This window comes from Mus caroli, chromosome 14 (assembly GCF_900094665.2).
Source record: "Mus caroli chromosome 14, CAROLI_EIJ_v1.1, whole genome shotgun sequence".
Classification (NCBI taxonomy): Eukaryota; Metazoa; Chordata; class Mammalia; order Rodentia; family Muridae; genus Mus; species Mus caroli.
The window spans coordinates 26884942-26902740 of NC_034583.1; the positions used below are offsets into that span (position 1 = coordinate 26884942).

General features: G+C 52.9%; 2 protein-coding genes across 6 annotated transcripts in view; both read right to left on the minus strand.

Annotated features, from left to right (window-relative positions):
- Ldb3 (LIM domain binding 3) overlaps nucleotides 1-5139 on the minus strand; it is a 64064-nt gene extending 58925 nt beyond the window's left edge. For 3 of the 4 annotated variants that reach the window (XM_021181354.2, XM_021181351.1, XM_021181359.2), the window contains exons 1-2: nucleotides 5059-5139; nucleotides 4835-4953 (exon numbers count right to left, since the gene is read on the minus strand). In XM_021181354.2, coding sequence (XP_021037013.1) covers nucleotides 4835-4927 — 93 coding nt within the window. In that variant the 5' untranslated portion in view covers nucleotides 4928-4953; nucleotides 5059-5139. Of the gene's footprint in view, nucleotides 1-4834; nucleotides 4954-5058 lie in introns of those variants that run through there. The other variant, XM_021181352.2, reaches the window with a different exon arrangement.
- Nucleotides 5140-7084: 1945 nt separating this feature from the next.
- On the minus strand, nucleotides 7085-16850 carry Opn4 (opsin 4). 2 transcript variants are annotated; one of them, XM_021182355.1, is made up of 10 exons: nucleotides 16527-16850; nucleotides 15520-15665; nucleotides 13844-13977; nucleotides 13486-13689; nucleotides 12741-12912; nucleotides 12243-12401; nucleotides 11274-11381; nucleotides 10312-10492; nucleotides 9443-9559; nucleotides 7085-7808 (listed from the first exon to the last, which is right to left on the minus strand). In XM_021182355.1, the coding sequence occupies exons 1-10, from the start codon at nucleotides 16665-16667 to the stop codon at nucleotides 7770-7772; spliced, it is 1401 nt and encodes a 466-aa protein (XP_021038014.1). In that variant the 5' UTR covers nucleotides 16668-16850; the 3' UTR covers nucleotides 7085-7769. The 2 variants fall into 2 exon arrangements, with proteins under 2 accessions (XP_021038014.1, XP_021038013.1); XM_021182354.1 differs by lacking the exon at nucleotides 7085-7808 and having other exon boundaries at nucleotides 8836-9559.
- Between the last annotated feature and the right edge of the window lie 949 nt (nucleotides 16851-17799).

Consider the following 17799-nt stretch of genomic DNA (forward strand, 5'->3'; position numbering starts at 1 on the left):
TTTGGATGAATGTTTCATTTCTACCTAATTTTTCAATTGTCTCCAGTCAACAGTCACTTTCAATGTACACACCTGAACACAAAGGAGAACCTAGAGGGGACCCCACTGGGCCAAGATCACTACCCAGCCCATGTCTTGCTGGGCTATGACCATAAGGAACCCCTTATCCCTGGTCCCAGAAGCACTGTCCTGTACCGTGTGAGTGATGACAACAAGACCAAAAGAGACCTCTCTTACCAACTGCCATGAACCAGCCTGTGCCTTCCCAGGTCTCTTCTTAACCACAGCCCACCCTGTGTTCAGAACAGACCCCGAACGTGTAAGCCAGGCAAGGACAACAGAGAAAGCCATGGTGGCCAAGAGGACACATCTGATTTGCAAGTCCCCGCCCACTCTTCAGAGATAGCACAGGAGTAGCTAATATCATGGCCCCTGGCATGCCAAGGAGGAAAGCAGAGAGGGGAAGGCACACGTGCACAGTGGGTCAACGTCACACATTCCAGTGAGTGTCCAGAGGGCAAGGTAAGGCCTTCCTCTCCAGCGTGTTGTGAGGATTACATTATTAAACGGGGCGTGGCACAGGATGCTGCAGAACTGAGGTGGTTCTGGAGTGAACCCAAGGGAGCAGCCTCCTTCTCCTTAGAAGATCCAGAAAAGTCAGTGGTGGGACTGGGGAAAAGAATGTATGTGGTCAGTATGACTGTACCCTAGGCTCCCATGAAACACAAGATCCAGAGTCAGCAGAGGGTGGTCAGCCCTGCTGACTGGTCCTCAGCCGGCCTACTGTTCCTAGTAGGCTGTGGAGGACTAGCAGGATTCTGTCTAGGGTCCCAGGTGCTGTGCAGTAGGTTCCTGGGGGGCACCTGGACTCTACAGAAGTTTTTAGCATCCCTCCTCAGAAGCACACAGGCCCCACCTTCCTTCTCTATGTGTCTTGCCCGCTGTGGTGGGACTGGCTGAGGGCAGGTTACAGGCCTAGAAAGGGTGGAACCTTGCGTCAAAGCCTGGCAGGGTTTCCCCCTGGAGTCCTAAATGCATTTTAACCCTTTGGGATTAAATTACTCTGTGCCAGGCTGGCTCTCTTCCCATCTGGTTTCCCTTGGGATTTTGTCCCAGTCCTCGCCCTTTATCTGGAAACGTCTTTCTCCCAGTGGCTTTAACCTCTATTCCAACCCTGGTATATAAAATATGCCAGGCTCTCCTTTGCCTTGCCTTGCTTGTTCAAATAGCTGTCATTTAACTTTTCTTCCTTCTACTCTCCCTGAGTTCCCCTAAGAAATGACCACAGGCCCTGTCTTCTCTATACCTCATGCTTCACACATTCAGATAGGTGCCTTGGCACCTAAGAGTCTACACATACCAATGCTTGTTGTCTGTGTGTGTTTGTGCCTCTGTGTGTGTGTGTCTGTGTCTAAGAGGACCCTCCTCTGTTTCTCCAGGTCCCAACATTGTTCCCCTCTGTGTCTCCCAGCAAACCGCCAGTGTTTTTGTGTGCACTTGGCCCTGGAAAATCTGTTTCATGCCCCCCCATCCCCAGGATGGTTCCTATGAGAGGAGAGCAGGAACTTGGCTCCAGCAGAGTGGAGAAGTTGTGTTTGGGAATGGGAAGACTGGAGACAAGAACTGGAGGGTCTTCACAGTTGGGTGATTTCCTCCTCTGCCTGGTACCTGTGCATCCCTCACATCTGCTGTCCCCAGAGTCTCCTGTCTCCCCATAGCACCTGCCCCCATTCCTGTCTGCTCCTAGAGCCGCCCTTGGCTTTGTGTTCTGGTTCAGGGACCCACAAGGACCCCTTCCAGGACCTAGTGGGCCTCTGCTCTGTTTTCTTCAGGGCCTTCAAGAGGTCAGAGGCAAGTGTGAGTCACAGGAGGGCCTGGCCAAGGTACACCTCTAAGAATGTAGTCTTTAGTGCTGACGGTTCCTTATCATCTCCTGCTGGATAGCTTAGATAGATGGCTGCCTGACCTTCAGTGGGCTATAAACAGCATGGCCTGTCAGTGCTGATAGGCGCTACCAAGAACAGCCCCAGGTGCTATGCTCCAGGGGCCTGGAAATTCCAGGAATTGCCAGCACAGCTACCCCCAGAATAGTCTCAGACTGTCCTCCGGTCTCTTCCCAAGGGTCCACTGTTCTCACTGTCACCGCCGAAGCTGAGAAAGTTCAATAATACTGAAACTGAAATCGGAGGAGAGAGAGGCAGAAGGCCTCTGGACTATGGCCCAGGCAAGCCTGCCAGGTAGGGTGGAGGTCGAGGCCTTCCAATAAGAAGGCAGGCCTTACCCATTCCACAGTCCCTTTGCACACTAGCCTCACAGTCAGCTTCATTTCTACAATGTCAAGTGTGGACAGCACTGTCCCATTGTACAGGTGATACAACTGAGGCTGTGCTACTGGCGACACAGCAGAGAGATATAGAACCGAACAAAGACACTTGCCTCTTCCCTAGGGTGGAGAGTGCCAGTAGCCATGAAGGGCAAAGCCCCACACCTAGCCGCAGAAGCAGGGGCCCTGGTGAGGGCTGGGCCTGTTAATCTGTTCCCTCAACTTTGCTTCCTGGAGAATCAGCTAAGGTAGGGGAGGGGAGGGTGAGAGGGCAGCTCAGGTTGCAGGCCTCTGCACCTGTCCAGGATAAATAAAGACGTTTGCCCTCCTCTCTAGAGTGTCCCTCCTGAACCCCATCTCTGCAGATTCTTAGGAGTAGACTCACTTGAGGAGGGGGAGTGTCTTCTGCTTAGGATGAAGCCATTGTACCTGTGTGGAGGCCATGATTAGGGTGGTACCCAAATATCACCCTGCATGCAGGTGGCAACTATTTTTCTGGGAGGAACATAAACCTGCTTTTGAGAGAAGCTAAGCGTTCACCTGGGCCTGGTCCAACAGGCAAAGGACCAGGCGTGAGAGTTAGGCCAGGCTGATCGTCTCTCTCAATCACAGTGTCTGCACCCAGAGCAGGGGAGTGCTGAAGGCTAGGCAGAATTCTGGCCCTGTGTCTCTGTGAGTAGACTGTGACTGGTACAGAAGGGACCTCAGCAGCAAACGCCACAGGCCTAGTGTTCACGGTGTCTGCCTTGCCATCAGCACTGGGCCTGGGATGCCCAAGCCTGAGATGCCAAAGCCCACTGTATCTGTGGCCCACTAGATGTAGTTTTTCAGGAGAGAGCAAGACCTGAACACCACGGCTCAGTCCACCCTGCTGCCGGCAATCTGAGGTATGTATCAGATATGAGGTAACCCCCCCAGTACCCTGGCTTCTATTTTTAAAAGTCTCCCTAGCATTAGCTTCCAGCACACCCCAACACACCCCCTCTTTGAATGAGGACATTCTTCCTGCTGTCTAGCTTAAAGCCTCCCTGCTGCCATTTAAGCCTTGGCCATCCGGGGCCAGGTGGTGCATAGGTCCGGAGTGAGGTCATTGACTTTCCTGGGTGCTACTGATCTCAGTGATGAATTTGTTCCCATAAGACAAAGCAGCAAGCCTTGGAGATGGTGGGCTTTGGGGGCTGTGGGCTCAGCCCTAGGCATGGGAGGTCAGAGGGCACATGAGGACGTTGGGAGAGGCCCTGTCTTATACAGGAGTGGGGCCTGGGCAGAGCCTGGGTTGGGGGTAGCCACTGGGCTCACCTATCTACATGTCACCACATCATCAAGCAAGATGGACATGGCTTAGGGTGTCCTCCTAATAGGGGGCCCGGTGGTTTTCAGGGCAGTGTGTCTGAAGGGCAGAGACTTCAGGTCTGAGGTAGAGAGTTGAAGGACAATGCCCTTCCACAAAGGCTACTCAAAGTGCCTAGCTTAAAAGTGATAGGAGGACCAAGACTGCTTCAGGGGGAGCACTGGGCCCTCTGTCCAGTACTTTCCAGGATTCCCCACTACCACTGAGTGCTAGCCCCAGGTCCAAGGGCAGTGTCTGCCACTGTATGGAAGAAACAACAATCCAGTCACACTTGATTCCACAGTTGGAGGGTGGCCTCCAACTGTACAGTGACATCCTGGAGTCTAACTCTACATCTTCAGCCCAGATCAGTCCTGCCAGGGGCTCAGTCACCAAGCAGGTTATGCTAGTTCCCTGTATGCCTCCCAGGCCCCCTAAGCCATGAGAGCTTTGGTCCCACGTCTACCAGGACTTGTAGGGTGCCCTTACTTAACAAATAGTGAGCAGATAGCACCAGGCTGTGGCCTAGGGGCTGGGACTACAGCAGTAATGAAAGCCCCTCCTCTCTTCCTTCCAAGTGTGTCTACTTTTTGGCTTCTCTGGGCCTCAGTTTCTCCAAATCACAGGAGCTCTCCCTATCACCCCTGACATTCAGTGCCACTTCCATTGGACAGTGCTGTGTCTCTCCTGGACTTACATCAGACAGACAGTAGGGCAGCAAGGACAACACGCTGTCCCTCTATCTACCTGCCTGGCACTGCCTTCCTCCTGATAGATATGCTCTTTCCTAAGCAGCTGCCTGCTTCTAGGGAGGGATTCCAAGCTTGGGGAATACCTCAAGCTTACCGTGCTGGGCAAGGACTTAGGAAGGCCCTGCACTCTCTACCCACAAGCTTACCCAGTCTGCAAACTCAGAATTTCTTCCTCTGCTTAAAATGCCAGCTATTTGCCCCTGACATCTTGCTTAGATGGGCAAAGTCCAGGGAATGAGCTGAGGTGAAACAAATTGATCTGTGGCTAAGATAAGGAGACCATTCCAGCCCTGGACTTCAGACCAGGAATCGGGCAAGAGCCCTGGGGAAGACAGACAGATAGACTGACAGACAGATGGGCATGAGTGTACCCTCTTCCAAGAATGCCCCACCCCTTTGAGAATGAGGCTGTGGGCCATGTGCACTTACCCGGGAGATAGTGAGGGGCATGTTGAAGTCCTTGCCTCCCTGCAAACGGAAGCCCCAGGGTCCAGGCCCAGTCAGAGTCACACTGTAAGACATACTGGTGCTGACAGCAGTGGCTTCCTCTGCAGGCAAACAGTACGAAGAGTCAGGTGAGAGGACCCTTATGCAGCCTGTCTTCCCAGCCCCTATCTCTGGTCCTGGCCCCAGACCCCAACCCCTGGCCTTGCCTGCTGCGTTCCTTGCTGCCTGGCCAGGCTGTGCAGAGCTCCTGGGAGGCTCCTAAGAATAGCTGGGAGTGAATGCCATCGACACTGATATCTGCCCTTGCTGCGCCCATAAATGGACTGTAACCCTACACTGGGCCCGCCTGCCCATGGCCTCCCAGCCGGTCCACCATGACTCACGCAGCTAATATAGTCCCTGGGGAGGGGTGTCAAGCACCCAGAACACCCATCCCCAAGGGGCAGGCATGGAGGACTGGCCTCCCTTGTACCCTCTGCAGAGTCCACGTTCTGTTGTAGTCAGTGGGTCCACCCTGGATAGAGGTTTTGCTATTCTGTTGTCCCTGGTAAGGACCATGAATTGGCACCTTATCCCTTGTGGGGCTCCAGTGGGGCCTTGGACTCAGCTTAGCCTCCAATGGGTCAGAAGAATGATTGGCTCCTGAGTCGCTTTTATGGGTCTGGACATAAGAATGCTCATGTAGTGGCAGGGCTTTGAACATGGCCAAGTTCAGAAAAGGACTCCTCACACCAGCTTCCACAGGGTCCTGGCACCTTGGATTATAAACGCCAAGTCTCAGAGAAGTTAAATCTATTCTCCAAGGTCACACAGAAAATGGACTCAGGTCCCACAAGATCCTGAGCTCGTTCCAATCGGACTCATGTCAGATAATAGGCTCCTAGTGGCTATAACATCTTCCCAAGCCCTGGTCCGAAGAAGGGGGTGCTGCATGACCCCCGAGATAAAGGTCTTAGGCCAGGTCTGGGGTTGTCCCACCCCTCTAGACCCTCTGGGGCCCAGGCAGTTATTCCTGGCTCTCCTGTCTCATTTGTACCCTGGAAAACTTGACAGTAGCATGGAAAGCTACAGCTGCCAGCGTCGCACGCCAGGCTCCGTGCCCTTTGCGCAGGAATGACAGGGGTAGGGAGAAGTGCCATGTGTGCCATTTGTTCAGCTGCTAGGACACAGAGATAGAAGGGACAGGAGAGGGGGAAGTATGTGTGGCATGTTCAGCCCATACCCCGGTGACAGTGTGCCCTGGGCGGGGGCCTTGGCCCTTGGGACTTCAACCAGCATGACGTTTGGATTAAGATGCCCCTAGAAGCCTGCCCTCCCACAAGAGAGACTTCAGATCTCATGTGGTCTGGAGATAGATTGAGGCTCACTCTGGCTCCTCAGCTCGAGAAACTGAGGTTCAGGGAAGATGAGGTAGCTTCTTGGTGGTCCTCTCAAAGACATTAACCTGAAGGCTCAGTGCTGGCCTGGGTGTGAGAGTAGCTGTCATAACTCCGGTCTCACACCCCAGTCCTGCCATATGTAGGGTGCATGGTAAAAGTGGTGATGTTCCAGGGTCGCTTGGTAATTTGCCCAAGGCCACGAAAATAGCAAGTGGAAGCAGTGGGGGAGGGGGGATAGAGTGGGGGGGCTTGGGCTTTTCTTTGTTCCTGTACCATGCAACTCCACCTTCATGGCCAGGAGGCCGGACCTCCCCATCCCTCTCCCATCCCATCCTCTGTACCAGCCCATCCATCCTAACTCTTTCCTTGCTCCCCAGGGCCATCTATCTGTTATTCCCAGCTGGGGAAGATCCAGCCACTCGGCGTTACCAGAAAGAAAGGGCAGACCCTGGTCCTGGAACCCCAGAGATGTTGTACCTGGAGCCGAAGGCTCTTTCTCTGGCCTCTGGCACTGCCTGGTGGCTTCTGGTTAAGGGAAGGGTGGTAGAGAGATGCTCTTAAAGGGGAAGGCCAGCCTCCCTCGGCCTCCCTTGGGAGATCCAAAGCCAGTTGGAAAGCAGCTAGTACACAGAGACTGGGCTGAGCTCCACACGTCACTGGGGAGGGGTACATGGGCTATACTGGCCTTTGTCCCTCCTCTATTTCACTCCCGTATAGTTTGAGATGGGTTTTCAGGAGTGAGAGTTAAACCTGGAAATCTAGAGATCAGAATAAAGAAACTGCTGGAGGCATGAAGACCAGGTCCTGTTCTCTTCACTGACGCACCAGGAGACATGTTTATCACTAGAGACCCTGTTTGTTTGTTTGTTTGTTTTTATTTTCCTGTGCCTTGTCAGATCCACATCTGGAAGGAACTTGGACCGCTAACACGGAACAAACAGTAGGGGCAGGGTGTGCATACTTGTTGCTTGGTGTGCATACAATAGGTACCTCTGTGCCTGCCAGTGCCCATGTACATGTGAGTGTGGGCCACAGTGAGAATGCTATGGGGAGAGCTAGAGGCAAAGAAGTATTCCCAGTGCACAAAGTAAAGTGTGTGTTTAGCTTTTGAGCCCTGGCAGCAGGGGACGCGGGGAAGGGCTTTCTGAACCAATGAGATGTCCGGCCTGGTTGTGAAAGCTGGCCAAGATGTTTATCTCATAAATAAATGATGTGTTCCCCAGTGCCATCGCCATTGTCATTGTCTGGACAATCACAGTACATACAGCGTCTGGGAAGAGGCAACGGCTGCTGGAAGGGGAGTGGGAAAAACCTGGGTTTGTGCTTCAGGCGGGGCCCAGTGTGGCTGCTGAGCTGAGTAGTGGCAGACTGTGCTTCGCGGCATGGAAAAGGGCCGGAGATTCGTATCCAGTGTGGCACGAGTGACAGGAACACCTTCAAAGCTTCCAGGCTTGTGAGATAATCCTGGGTCTGTGCATGTGATAGGGAGGTGAAGGGGCTGGGCAAGTACCAGAAGAAAGGGAGGGCCAGTGGGCATCCTACATCCCGAGATCCAGATTGGGGAGGTGTCCCTTGGTCTGAAAATAAATAATACAGATCTGTTCGTCTCTAGGAGTGTCTCACAGGGCCTCCTAAAACCTTTTCCTATTTGAGAACATTGACAAGCAAAAGGAACTGTGGGAAGGGAGGGGTTGTGGTCAAGGTTGGGGGTGGACCTTCTCAAGGACCACACCCCAAAGGGGTGGACCTTCTGGAGGACCACACCCCAGAGAGGGTGGTGCTTCTCAAGACCATACCCCAAAGAAGGAGCCAGTACAGTCTTAGTGTGTTTTCAGAATAATCCTTGGGATATCCTCAGACTCTTGGACTCTTGACGTTCAGGCTCTGTATGCCACCCTCCACCCCAGTTCATCTTTCCTCTGAAATCCCCTGTGTGTGTGAGGCCTGGCATCCCCTTCATCTCTGCTTCCCTAACCCATTCCCCTTTTCCCCCCGACCTGTAGCACCAGCTTCCTCTGGAAGTTCACCTCACAGACCCACCACCCTAGTCCAGGACACCAAGTTCCTTCTTCTGAGCCCCACTGTGTTCACTCAGGATGTTCATGCAGACAACTCAACCCCTTCTCCCCGGGAACCTCAGGGAATTGCTTCCATGTGCTTGTAACCTGATGGCAATGCTTGTCGCTTGTGTTTGGCAACTGCTGATGGTTGGCCCCTCCTGTGGTCCCGCCTCCGTCCAGGATAGACATTATTATGTCTTCAACCATTTCCTGGCCAGCCTAGGCCCGCTGTCAGGCTTCTGCCCTGGCCTCTGTGGTTGTAACACTGCCTGGGATATGATATAGGGGGATGGGAGCTCTCTGACTTCAGAAGCATCAACAGGCTACTCCTAGTGAAGCGGCACAAAGGGAGGAGAAGAATAGTACGTATCTATGATCCCAGAGTGGCCAAGGAAGCCTCTGAACACCCAGAGGCTGATAGGGGCTGCTGTGTAAGAGACAGGAGGGGTGGAGGAACTGTCAGTCGAGGGGGGAGGGGCGCCTGGGCTCATGGCATTTCCAGTGTTCCAAAATATGGCCTTCTCTAATCACCCTCCTCATTCCATTCCATAGGCACTGGAGCTGACAGCTGGCCTTCTTTTAATAGCTACAAGTGTTCTCCTCGGTGACATCTTGAGCACAGGCCATCGGCAGTGAGCTGGTACATGGCTTGCAGCTCCCTTCCCCGGGTTTGTCCAGCGTCAAAACCCGCGCAGAGAGGTGCACACCATCACACTCTGTCCCCCACACAACACAGAGGTATCACAGTGACAGAGAACATATGCCAGGAACGTGGTCCACACACACATGAGTTGTTCTCTGCTGTAGGCCACATATCTTCAAGGGCACATAAGTTATATGCATACTCTACATATACATATGGTACAGCATAGCTGACAGCATGTCATGCGCAGAGCTACACAGTCACATGCCGATACTCCCCTAGACACAGATTATACTTAGACCCTGCTACAGATGTCTGAGAGTCACATCATCCTCTAGGAAGGCAGGGGGAGCTGGGATGTATGGGGGTGGGGAGACCCTGAGAGGCCTGTGCACACAGCAAGCCTGCCTTTCTGGTCACCCCTTAGGCTACTTGGCCTGGCTCCCTGTCCTTTCATAGGTCGGCAGGTACTGGGTCCAGGCACCTTGGGAGTCTTAGATCTCTGTACCTGGGGGCTGGAAGAGGCCTTGAGTTCTCCATCTTCTAGGTTCTGACTGCAGAAGGATTGTCTACTTGCTTGCTGGGCAGCTCCCCATGCAGCGGTTGTTTCTGTGTCTGTCCAGCCCTGGGGATGTGGGAGAGCAACTTTGAGGTGTGAGGGACAGCTTACTTAGAGCATACGCCTGCCTCCTTCCCTTCAGCCTCTGCACAGAGATTTAATGAGGGGAGGGACCCATGACATTATTTACAAAGTTGTGGTCAGCAAAGTGCAGGAAAGAATAGACACCTGTGACGCTTATGCATGTAGGTATTTAGATAGGTGGTGGCCTTCATGAGAGCCAAGGCCTCTGTCAGCAAATGAGACAGACTCCTCAGTTTCTCCTAGTGGTTGAGAGTGGTTCACAGTTCTACATCTTAGCAGAAGGCCTCAGGGCCAGAGCAGTGGAAGGTAGCTGGGCAAATCAGCCATGCTGGCTCTCAGATACACAATGAGGGTGTGGTGGGTCGAGGCTTGAAGCCAGGTATGAGCCCAGGCTAATGCTCCCCGTCTCCTTTAGCTTGCAGCTCTTTACCCCTCCTATAAGGTAACATTTAGTGCTAAGGTTCAGGGATCCTGGACCAGCTCTTGCCAAGGAGAAACCGGTGACTTGGAAAGCCCATGTTCTGACTATCTTGCTGCTGAGTAACTTCAGACCACCCACCACCTCCTCTCTGTCCTGGGTATCCCTGCTTGCCCCAGAGGGTGATGCAGTGGAGGTTAAAAATGAAATGGATGAAGTGTCCCCCAGTCTAACATGTGGCTCTGCCACCCAGGTCCAGGTCCCCAGAGCTGGTTGGGAAAGAAAAGGTGAGGTACCAGCCAATGGGGGGACTTACCACTTCACTCTCAGAACCCAGGGACTCTTGACGCTTCCGTCCAGAGATCCAGCTGAGGTCTGAGGACTGGCTGCTCAGTGTGGAGCGGTGGGTAGAGCGGTAACTGAGGGAGGGGCGGCTGCGCTGGCCTGATACTCCCAGAAGCACCCCAAGGCAAGGCAGGTGCTGGGCAATGGCCACCCTGCAGGAGTCACCGTGTGTCTGGTCAGGGTGATGGGACATGAAAGGGAGAAGGAAAGGACAGACTAACACAGGGATAGAGTTGGTAGACAGACAGACACTGATGATTGGCTCAGACAGACAGCTAGGTGAGAGAGACTTACTTAGGCTCCCAGGGCTGACGGGATTAACAACAGAATCAGGGTGTGGTGGGGATAGTGGGTTCAACCAACTAGACATGGCTTCATGGTCACCCTTGGTGTCATCTCTGGGAATGGACACCATGGACACACCTAAGTACTATAGGCTAGACTGGCTGAGGCCTGAATCAGGAGATTAGCAAGTGCTGGGTCTCATCGAGCTGAACTGGCTCTGGGGGCCTGCAATGGTGCCTCGTTTTTAATTTTTTTCAGTAGAGCAAGAACCTGATGACCACATTACCTCAGGAGGCAAGCATGCTTGCTGGGTCGGGTCATTGCAGGATGTCACTGTCTGAGGGCTTGCCTTTGCACAGAAAGCACTGCTAATGGGCCACCATAGCTGCCTTAAGACATAGCCCTGCAGTTAGGACAGGCTTCCTCTCAGGAAGCCATTGAAATCTCACGGGATGCTGGGAAAGAAGAGGGTAGCATGCCAACTGCGGACCCCCCCGCCCCAGTGTTATTAGCTGCACCACACGGTGTTTATAACCCCCACCTGATACACACATGAGGGACCAGAGAGATAGATAAGCCCTGCCTTCAGCTGCAGGCCCAGGCCCTCCATGTCCCTAGGTGGGCTTGGAGGTCTGGAGGGGGCCACACCTGTACTTGGGGTGAGTGATGGCGTAGATAATGGGATTGTGGATGGCAGAAGCCTTGGCGATGACGGCTGGCACTGAGCTCATGTAGGGCGTCAGGATGTGCGAGTACCTAGGACAGAGACAGTGTGGGATCCCCTTTTTACACCCCAGTCATCTCTATGGCAGACCCTGCCAAGGCCCAAACTAAACCAATGTAAACCAACACAGTCAAGCCAACCCCATAGTGAGAGACTGGTAGGAACCAGGGAGCATTCTGTTTTAAAGTGGGTAAGAAGGGAAGCAAAGATGGTTGAGGGTGGAGCTCAGGGAGGAAGATATGCCGTCCCTGCAGGGGTTGGGGTGGCTAGGTTCCACTGTCCCTTAGAACCTGTGCGGCTGGCAATACCTCTCTGTGCTATTCAATTGTCCCTGGTCTCCAGACCCTACATACACTGCTGCCATGACCTCACCCCATCTTGTTGTGCACTGCTCCCTTGGATGCCCTAGAGAAACTTCTGGTAGACCCCTAGAGGAGGCTGCATTGTTACTACTCAAGATGATTGGTTCTCAGATAGCTCAAAGTACCAAAATCTCATTTGGGTGCCATGGTTACCAGACTCAAGCCACAGAGGATACTAGCAGGCACCACCTAGGAACCCATTCTTAAGTAGTAGCAACCCTAGCTGTGTGCCTGTGGCTCAGGCTAAGGGGGACCCGAGCATCAAGTTCCCAATAAGACAAAAGGTTCCTAGACAACCTATGTGTAGCCAGAGCACGCGCCACCCTCTCCCCCCAACCCCCGTATATCCCTGAAGCTTCCAGGAACTGGGCAAGCCTAGTGGGGTGAGGCATGTCACACAGAGGGAGGGTATGGCTGTAAAGCTGAATCTAGTATGTCAAGATGGTTGACTTGGGTCAGGTTGGAGGGAGACGCTACCTGGACCTGTGCTTTAGCCCCTGTACAGCGTACAACGCTATGGTTCCTGCTCACCCAGCAAAGGCCACCAGAGCCACAGTGGAGTAGGGAGCCCAGGACAGCACGAAGAGGAGAATGACAATCAGCGCGACCTTGGCCATCTTCCACTCACTTTGCAGCCGCTGCCACTGCCGCCTCTGCCGCAGAGGGGACTCACCACAGCCCTCACAGGCCCTAGGAAGGTTGCATCAGGGTTGTAGGAAGTACCAGGATCACTGCAGGGAACCTCTCTGGACCGTCTCCAGGGACATATAGGAGGACTCATCTTTTCCCACACAGACAGCTCTGACTTCCAGAAAGTCCTCATTCCACTGAGCCTCAGCTGCCCTCCTGTGGTTCTGCCGGGATTGCAGTCTCTAAGCTCTCCTCAGAGGACCTTGTCTCTGGGAACTTTCCCAGATACCCTCACCCCCATAAGCACATGAGCTCACTTGTCTTGACCCATCTGCATCCGAGCATGCTCTGATGGGCAGGCCCTCCCTTCTCTGGTTCAGCTCTACACAGCGCACTTACCGGCCTGTCTCTCGGATGGCCCTGAAGATGAAGATGTAGCAGAAGATGATGATGAGCAGGGGGAGGAAGAAGACAAAGCAGAAGAGCATCATGGTGTAGGCACGCACCTGGGGTGTGAAGGTCATGTAGTCCCAGGAGCAGGATGTCAGCAGCCCCTCGGGCACGTAGGCACCTAGGAGCCGGGGACCGGTGCTCAGCCTTCACTGAGGGTAGCTTGCTCAGGAGGTGTTTCAAATGTGGAGCTTGGGGTTCCTAGGCACATCCTGGCCCCAGCCACATGCCCACCCAGCCCAGAATGGAGAAAACTGCTGGCAACTGATGTAAAGGGATGATGTGAAGGGAGACCCCCAAGTTGGTTCTAACGGGGACACCGGGCTAGCACTGACTGGAGCTGGTTCCTCTGTAGCTCCTCCCCAGGGCTATGATCCTCAGGGCTAAAGTCTTGCAGCTTGTCCCCCCTGCTGAGGCCTCACAACCCAGCCCCTGGCTGGTCTGACTCACTACAAACTCAGCATCAAGCATGCCCCACTTGCTCCCACTTCCTTACCCCGGTGTTTGGTGACGGGTTTCCTGACTGACTCTCTAGTCCCTGGTGAAGCACACTGAACTCCCCAGATGCTAGTGAGGCCTCTGAATGTCCATCTGACTTAAGACTTAGGTGGTCCATGAGGCTGACAGTTCCCTAACCCGACCTTCCTTAAACTTCTTGTCTCTGCCCCTCCCCTAATTCCACCAACACACTTACTCCAGCCAAAGAAGGGTGGCAGACTCCAGGCCAGGGCATAGAGCCAGACGCCTAGCAGGACGAGTGCCGTTCGTCTTTTGGATCCCCTGCCGATGGTGGCCAGCGGACGTGTGATCACCAGATAGCGGTCCATGGCTATGGCTGTCAGGGTGATCATGGAAGTGATGCCAAAGACAGCCCCGCAGAAGGCATAGAACTCACAACCTGTGGATAAACCCGATTCCCTAAGTCCCTGGGGAAGACAGTCCCTGAGGATGGGACAAACTCAGCTCCTTCCCTACCTCCCAGAAAATGGGACCGAGCCAACTCCCTTAAGATCCCTTCCTCCCTATGGCAAAAAGCAGCCCTGAGTGTCTACCTGTCTCCCCAAAGAGCCACTTCTTGTAGAGGCTGCTGGCAAAGAAGACCGGGGCCTGAGTGACTGACATGAGGAAGTCGCTGACTGCAAGGTTGATGATGAACATGTTTGCTGGTGTCCGCAGGCCTCTGTTCCTGTGAGGTCAGAGGAAGTCAGGGCCATGCTTCCCGGTACCTCCAGAGCTATGGAAGTCCTCCCTCACCCTCAGCTCTTCACACACGTACACACACACACACACACACACACACACATGCATGCACGCAGGCTGAGGCTCTTGGGCCTCAGACCTGAGTCTCAGTCCAGCAGGTACCACCAATTATATGGACTAAGGGCTCTCCCATGGTGGGGCCCTCACAGTAAGTGAGAAGAAGTGTCTCCAGCAACAGCTGTTCTGCCCAGGAGGTCATATCAGTTTTTTCTTGGTTACTCCCTCTGTGTGACTCACTCTGTCTCCCTAGACAAACCTCCCTGGACACCACCTACCAACAGTGTCCCTCCAGACTCCTCCTCTCATTTGCTCTGATACCTTCTTACTAGCTTCTCAGGCCGCCTTCTTCTCTTCCCTACCTTTCTTCTCCTCTTGCTCCTTCTTCTGTCCAGTCTGGCCCTGCCCAGCTCAGCCTGTCTCTTCAGTGTTCACACTTGAGGTGTTAAAAGGCCCAAGAACTTGTGGCTACGACCATGGGACAGGCACTTTCACCAACCTCCTCTAACACCATCCATCTTAATATAGTGGATCCTAAAGGGGGCTTAGTGGTTCCCATTATCCAGATGAGAGTACTAAAGGCTTCACTCACAAAAGGGCTTGGTCCCCATTGCAGCTCAGTAAGTTGCACAGCCAGGACTCATCTCCAATCAGTGCACATACTGGAGAAAGACCAGTGATAAGAAAGCCACAGTTCAGGCTGGTGAGATGGCTCAGCAGGTAAGAGCACCCGACTGCTCTTCCAAAGGTCCTTAGTTCAAATCCCAGCAACCACATGGTGGCTCACAACCATCCATAACAAGATCTGACTCCCTCTTCAGGTGTGTCTGAAGACAGCTACAGTGTACTTACATATAATAAATAAATAAATAAATGTAAAAAAAAAAAAAGAAAGAAAGCCACAGTTCCATGCTGGAGAGATGAGATGTATGCACCCCAGGGGGGAAGTGACTGGCTCAGTTCTTCCACTAAGTCTGTGGTGGAGCCTGAAGTCGGCTCACTTCCCGGCCTGCCTGTGACAGCCAGAAGCCAGCAGGTGGGGAGGGAAGCCAAGGTGAGTGCTAGGAGCAGCTGTGGAGGATTTGAGGATTCTGGTGTCTAGAGATGTTCTTCAAGGTAGAGGGAAGAGGGAGGATTCCTCTGGGTGAAGAGGATAACAGAGGATGACTGAGAGCAGCGTAGAATGAGCAGATGCCTGAAGATCCTGACAGTACTGCCCTCCTAAGAGGTTCTGTCTGAGACCCAGTGGGCATGCATGTATGTATTCAGGGTTCCCTGGGCCACTTTGCACTTTTCATCTGCTTGAAAGCTCATGCCTAGACCTGATGCTATAGAAGGTGTGCTCCTCGCTTCTCTGCCAATCTTAAGGTGCCCTGGATGGAGCTGGGTGACGTGTTTACCTTTGTAGTCTGTCCTGTCTATATGCATGGATATGCACTGTGCCCTTGACCCAACCCCGCCAACCAGGCACCTGCAGAAGGTGTAGATGACCGTCAGATTGCCCAGCATCCCTGTGAGTCCCACCAGCAGGATCACCGTGCCTAGGGTATAGTGAGCATGGTCTGGGACATCGACTGTGGGGAAGGGGACCCAGGCAGCAGCCTGATGTGCAGATGTCTGGAGAGAGAGAAAGGAGAGCATCACCTACAGATATCCCTGGGAAGAATAGTAAGTTCCCAATAAAGCAAATGGGTAAACTGAAGAATGGATGAAAATCTATGGCCAGCCCATAGGAGAAAGTGCAAGTCTTCCAAAATTTAACCCAGAGCCCATATATGTGTGGATACTGAGCTTCTAAGAGGGAGGTAAAAGGCTCAGATGGCCTGCTGGAGGTTAACAGGACAAATGTGTGCCTGCAGGACAGAGCACAGCTTGGGTGACCTTAAGGAATCAGTAGAGCCAGGTCCTGGGTACTGCCCTCCCAACGGATGGATACCCCACAGCAAGCCTCCAAGAAGAACTTGCAACCCCTGTAGCAAAACTGAGGACTGACACTGAAGCCTGGCAAACGAGGGAGGAGAAGTTTCCACTAGAAAGAGAGCTTAGGTTCCCCCCGGGCTGCTGGGAGGCCATTTCCCCCATGAGGTTAGTATACAGGGACTAAGGATAGCTCCCAGGGAGAGGCAGGAATCTGCTCACTGTCCTGCCCAGCATCCCACTCTGGCCTGTACAAGTCCAGAAGCCTAGGGCATGCCTTTCCCCCTAGGATACTCCCCCAGGGGATCTAGTCAATTTCTGGAAAGAATAGATGTCACCAAGGAAGAGCAGGTCAGCACCTGCCTTTCTGGTTCTCCAGTGGTCTCTGCCAGCAAAGACATTGCCTGTGCCCTCTTGTCTCAGCCACTTTGTGTAGAGAAAGCTTAGAGAACTTCAGTGATGCCCAAGGTCCTTCATCTAAGCTCAGACCTTTTCTATCTCCCTGTTAAAACAAGGGTGGGGACAGGAGTCTCTGTGTACACACATGCTCCCCAAACTTACCGTGGGGCTAACAGAGAGAAGCTGGGCTCTTGCGGAGACATTCTGAGTGCCGTTCCAAATGCCTTGCAGGGCAGGGCTGGTTGTGAAGCTGGGATCCTGAGTTAAGCTTGACAGGACTCTTGGTCCTGAAGGAGAGTCCATGCTCAGGCTCTCAGAGGAGTTAAGGCCATGGAAAGCTCAGGGATCGGTCCCCAGACTTCCAGCTCTATACCATCCTCAACCCTGCGGCCTGGTCCACCTGCTGCCACTCTCATCCATCCAGCCTGGAGCTGCTCTTTAGGCTGCTGACTGCTCAATGTCCAATGAAGCGCAAAGGAATGAGTGCCACGCAGCAGGATCCCTCCACACTTTTAAGTAGCAGTGCTGGGTGGGGAGGGGACTACACATGCCCAGTGGCTCCCTGCTTCTGGCTGTCTCTGAAGTGGGTCCCTGATCAGCCCACAAGAGTCTGATGGTGATGACATGAATATGTGTGTATATGGGCATGCGAATGCCTATGGGGACACTCCTGTCTCAGCTCCTGGACACTGGGCAGGAGGCTCTGTCCTTCACACTTCCTGTTCTTCTGAGAGTCACAGTGGTCACTGGGGAGGTAAATCTATGTTAGGTTCTATCTCTGAGTCTACCCATAAGCTCATGACATCTTCACACTTCCCTGCATGAAGGGAGATGCTACAATGTCACCTGGTATGCAGGGACAAGAAATGCTTTTTTAAGTAGATGTAAGACTGTACCTATAGTGTCAGTGGCATGAGAGACTGAGACAAAAGGAATCCCTTGAACTTATTAGTTTGAGACTAACCTGGGCAACATAGTGATAACTTGTCTTTAAAAAAAAAGTAGTTTTGGGTTCTGGAAAAATAGCTCAGGGGTTAAGAGCACATTCTAGAGGCTGGCGAGATGGCTCAGTGGTTAAGAGCGCCAACTGCTCTTCCGAAGGTCCTGAGTTCAAATCCCAGCAACCACATGGTGGCTCACAACCATCCATAACGAAATCTAATGCCCTCTTCTGGAGTGTCTGAAGACAGCTACAGTGTACTAACATATAATAAATAAATAAAATCTTTTAAAAAAAAGAAGAGCACATGCTATTCTTTCAGAGAAGCCCAAGTTTGGAATCCAGCACCCGTGCCTCAAACTCCAGCCCTCTGCTGGGCTCTTCCAGTATCTGCATTCACATGGACATACCCACATGCAAACGCACACACTTACACATAATGATAATAATAATAATAATAATAATAATAATAAATTTAAAAAGTGTTTTTTCCTA